Below are 5,523 nucleotides of genomic sequence, written 5' to 3' on the forward strand. Positions count from 1 at the left end.
TAGAAGACATCTGTGTGCAATGCATGATGGGAGTTAGAGTTAGATTAGAGGCCTACTTCAGAGGGGACACCACGACTGATTTGTAGGGGGTCTGGATCCACGGGTCGGGCCCCGCTGTGCCGGTGGGCCCCCGTTGAATTTAAATCTAATTACCAGAATACTATTGAAGGTGAAGCTGCAGCTTTCAGGCCCCTGAGGGTCCGCCGAGTCCTTCACTCCCACTTTGAGCCTCTGGGAGCAGAACCACTTCCAGTAAACCAGTTTACCGACAAACCTGTTTCTGTCCAGATTCCTTTCACAGGCTCAACACTCCCTGTTGGATATGAATTTCCCTCAATTTAGCATTTTGTACCGGTGGGGGGGAACCTTAAAGACCTTTTAGTTGTTTGTGACTCGGTGTGTAAAAGGAGAACACAGACCTGGGATCAGTTTGAACAGCCGAGCGTTTACGCGTCTATTTGAGTCCTGGTTTTGATTCCTGGTTTTGAGTCCTGGTTTTTAGTCCTGGTAGGTCACAGTGCAGGAGTTCAGTTCAGTCGATCCGGTTCAGCATCATCACAGTCAGACAGGAAGTCCAGGATGGCTGCATGCAGAGAGTAAGAGTCCGAGTGCAGCGGGTACTAGGAGGTGTTGAGGAGCGGCCTGGGGTAAACCCCCTGGTAGTAGGAGGCCTCCAGAGGCTCCATGGTCCTCCCTCCAAGGCCGGAGGCCCCCACCGCTGTAGGAGGAGTACTGCAGCGCCTCGTAGGCCTTCAGGTCCAGTTTGTGCTGCTGCTCTGAGGACGACATTAAGTTATTGATGGAGAAAGGGTGGTTGAAGGAGTAGTGGGGGTCTCCTTTGAGGTGCAGCTGGGACTCGTGCGCCATGGAGTGGGGGTAACGACAGGGAGGACAGCAGCTGGGATCCAGACACCTTCAGGTCCGACGGCCCGCCGACTCCCCCCCTCAGGTCCAGACCAGGAGGCGTGGACGCCTGGCTGGAGGAAGGCAGCGAGGAGTCCAGGAGTCCCGGAGGTTTGAGGAGCTCCCCAGAGGGAGAGGCTCCGCCCCCGGATCCTTACGGCCGTCGGGTTTCGTCGGCATCTTCTTCTCGCACTTGAACCTCTTCTGGCGCCGCAGGTAGCAGCCGTTCTCGAACATGTTGCCAGAGTCCGGGTGCAGGGTCCAGTACGAGCCCTTCCCTGGTTTGTCTGGCGAGCGCGACACCTTGACGAAGCAGTCGTTGAAGGACAGCGAGTGCCGGATGGAGTTCTGCCAGCGCTGCTGGTTCTGCCGGTAGTACGGGAACAGGTCCATGATCCACTGGTAGATCTCGCTCAGCGTCAGCATCTTGCTGGGCGCCTGCTGGATCGCCATGGTGATGAGCGAGATGTAGGAGTAGGGGGTTTGGCGTGCGGGTAGCTGCGTCTGAACGCCTTGCTGTCGCGGCCCCGGCTCAGACCGCCCCCGTACGCCATGCCGGGGCTCATGGTGGGACTCATGCCCCCATACGGGTTCAGACCCATCGAGGCCTGCTGGGCCGACACTGAGCTCATACTGGTCGGGCTCAGAGTCCCGCCCATCGAGGCGACACCCCCACCCAGACCCGACATGGCCGCCGGAGCTGGGCCTCCCATTCCTCCCAACGGGGCGGGGCTGAGACCAGTTCCGCTGTAAGACATGTTGAAGGAGCCCGACGTGGTCCCGCTGCCGGACATGTAGCCCGACATGGAGCCCATCCCGAGACCAGAACCCATTCCACCGCCCGCCATGGGAGAGTACACCTGCACAGAGACCAGAGACAGACCAGTTATACCAGAACCACTTACACCACACCAGAACTCTCTAGACCAGAACCAGTTAGAACCCATCCCACCACTCGCCATCGCAGAGTAAAACCTACAGAGAGATCAGAACCAGTTAAAAAACCAGCGGAACTAAAACCAGTTAAACCGAAACCATCCACCACAGGAGTTCACCTGCAGAGAGACGGAACCAGTTAGAACCAGTTAGAACCAGTTCAGTCCACTCAAACCAGTGCAGAGAGTTTATTTATTAAAATATCATGTTTTGATTTTATCTTCCATGTTTGTGTTTGACCTCTGACCTGGTCCTGACCTGGTTGACCTGGTCCTGACCTGGTCCTGATCTGGTCCTGACCTGGTCCTGATCTGGTCCTGATCTGGTCCTGACCTGGTCCTGACCTGGTCCTGACCTGGTCCCGATCTGGACCAGCACCAACAGTGACATTCACTTCTTATTTACTGGTTTATTTAGGTGTCTATTATTTATTTGATCAATTTATCATTTTCTGATGCAACGAAGAATGCAGACCTTCAGATCAATATTTCCTTTGTGGTTATGGATCAATATTCTCATAATAATATTAAACAGGACTTCAGTTTTTAACGTGTTCACGTTCAGAGAAAACATCCGTAATTATCCTTAAAAATAAAAGTTGAAAAAGCGAAGCTTTTAATTTGAAAAGCTCTTTATAAACCTTTTTATGTTCACGTGACTTTTAACTATTAATTAAAGAAGTTATTAAAGAAGTTATTAAAGAAGTTATTAAAGAAACACGGAGATCCTTCATTCTTCTTTTATAACCTCCGAAAAAACAAACAAACAAAAATCTACTGAAGACGATTTAAATGAATTCATAAATGAAACATTTCAGTTGTTTCTCAAGCACTTAATATATATATATTATATTATATATATAATATATATATATAATATAATATATATATATTATATTATATATATATATTATTGTTATTCTATAATAATTCTTCATATTCATCACCGGGACGCGTCCGTTTATTTTTAAATCAAAGCGTTCAATTTTGAACTGAAACAAATGAATCTATTCATAATGTTATTTACATTAATATTAATATGATTATTATCAACATTTTCATTATTATTTTTATTCGTTATTATAATTCATCATTGTTTTTATTGAAAGCCGTCAAAGGAGCTGATTGTTCCGATTACACTTGAACGGCCCTGAGAGCAGCTGGGCCTCCGGATATATTATACTCATAGTATTATTTATTATATATTATATATTATATATATTATATATATTATACTCATAGTATTATATTATTATATATTATATATATTATATATTATATTATACTCATAGTATTATATTATATTATATATTATATATATTATATATTATATTATACTCATAGTATTATTTATTATATATATTATATATATTATATATTATATATATTATATATATTATATATTATATATATTATACTATATTATATATATTATATATATTATATATCATATATATCATATATATATGATATATAATATTATACTCATAGTATTATTTATTATATATTATATATATTATATATTATATTATACTCATAGTATTATATTATATATATATTATATATATTATATATTATATTATACTCATAGTATTATATATTATATATATTATATATATTATATATATTATATATATTATATATATATATATTATATATAATATATATAATATATATAATATAATAATATTATACTCATATACTATGAGTATAATAGTACTATGATTATATATATTTGATATGACATCTACAATATTAACTCCTGTGTTGAGTCTCTGAGGCCCTTTTATTAATATTTAAACTGTAAACCGTTCAGATTATTGATGATGATGATTAATATGTTGACTAATATCAAATATAACATATATATATATATATATATATATATATATATATATATATATATATATATATATATATATAACAATAACATTCATGAATTCTTTCTTTAAAACGAACAACCGGCGGATTCACGGATTCTTTTAAACGGATCGAATTCATCCGATATTAATTATTATATTAATAAATGATGTTGAACTGCAGTGACGTCATTAGAAGAAACCCTAATAACATTAATAATGTAAAATATATTAACTTATTAAAATCATCTTTATAATGTTAAAAACTCAACACGGACTTTACGGCTTTATAATAATCTGATGAGATGATCAACTTTATTATCAGGTCGGAAATATTTATATATATAAATATATATATATATATATATATATATATATATATATATATATATATATATATATATATATATAATTGTATCCTTTATTTAAATTAATAACCTTTCGGCCTTTTATTCCAGACTCCTTTTAAAAAACATCAATTTAAGAGAGAAACTCATCTTCACCTCATTTATACTAAATGATTAATCAACATTATATTATTATGTATATATATATATATATATATATATATAGTATATATATATATATATAGTATATAGTATATATATATATATAATATATAAATGATTAATCAACATTATATTATTATGTATATATATATATATATAATATATAGTATATAGTATATATATTATATATATTACTACCGTCAGGCCCGCTGAACGCAGATTATATTGAAGTTACACATTTAAATAGTGTTCATCTTTTTATCTTCAGAAGAAAATAGAAATGTAATTTTAATGTTTCTTCTTCTTCTTCTTCTTCTTCTTGTTATTATTATTATTATTATTATTATTATTATTATTATTATTATTATTATTATTATTATTATTATTATTATAATTCTTATATTATAATTCTTAATATTATTATTATATTATTATTATCATTCTTAATTATTGATATAACCCGCTCGGTTTTAAATCTACATTATTCCCGTCGTCCCTTTACGAAACTAAATAAAGTTTCCTTCAGAAATGACTTCAGACGAACCCGAAGTTCATCAGAGACTCAGAGAGACTGAGAGACAGAGAGACTGAGACAGAGCCGGTCTGTGAGTCTGAGAGCCGGTCTGTGAGCCGAGTCTGACAGACAGAGCCGGTCTGTGACAGAGACCGGTCTGAGAGTCTGACAGAGAGTGACCGACAGAGAGTGACCGACAGAGAGTGACGGACAGACAGAGAGTGACAGACAGAGAGTGACCGGCAGAGAGTGACCGACAGAGAGTGACCGACAGACAGAGAGTGACCGACAGAGAGTGACCGACAGAGAGTGACCGACAGAGAGTGACGGACAGAGAGTGACCGACAGAGAGTGACCGACCTCTTCGCTGTAGTATCCGCTCCAGTCCGGAGCTTCGTGTCCCTCCATCTTCACCGAGCCGAGCATGACGGGAGGCCGCGGCCGGAACAGGATCCTGCAGGTCCCGCTCCTGCTCTGCTGGTTCTGTCCCTGCTCTGCTGTTTCTGTAACGGTCCTGGTCCAGCTGGAAGCGTTCTGATCCGAGCCGAGCCGAGCCAGGAGGAGCAGAGAGAGGCAGAGTGCTGTGAGGAGGAGGAGGAGGAGGAGGAGGAGGAGGTGATGGTGACCTGCGGACTGATGTGATCCTCCTCCTGCAGGTCCAACCCTCCAGGTTTCCTCCTGTGTGTGTGTGTGTGTGTGTGTGTGTGTGTGTGTGTGTGTGTGTGTGTGTGTGTGTGTGTGTGTGTGTATGTGTGTGTGTGTGTGTGTGTGTGTGTGTGTGTGTGTGTGTGTGTGTGTGTGTG

The 5,523-nt window shown here is 39.5% G+C and overlaps 1 protein-coding gene across 1 annotated transcript; it reads right to left on the reverse strand.

Annotated features, from left to right (window-relative positions):
- Positions 1-620: 620 nt before the first annotated feature.
- Positions 621-5,146, reverse strand: foxa1 (forkhead box A1). The gene is given in 6 exon segments (XM_054614133.1): positions 621-711; positions 713-873; positions 875-1,053; positions 1,056-1,385; positions 1,388-1,763; positions 5,081-5,146. Coding segments are annotated over 6 exon segments (1,203 nt in total).
- Positions 5,147-5,523: the final 377 nt, after the last annotated feature.

Source organism: Anoplopoma fimbria, chromosome 15, assembly GCF_027596085.1.
Source record: "Anoplopoma fimbria isolate UVic2021 breed Golden Eagle Sablefish chromosome 15, Afim_UVic_2022, whole genome shotgun sequence".
Classification (NCBI taxonomy): domain Eukaryota; kingdom Metazoa; phylum Chordata; class Actinopteri; order Perciformes; family Anoplopomatidae; genus Anoplopoma; species Anoplopoma fimbria.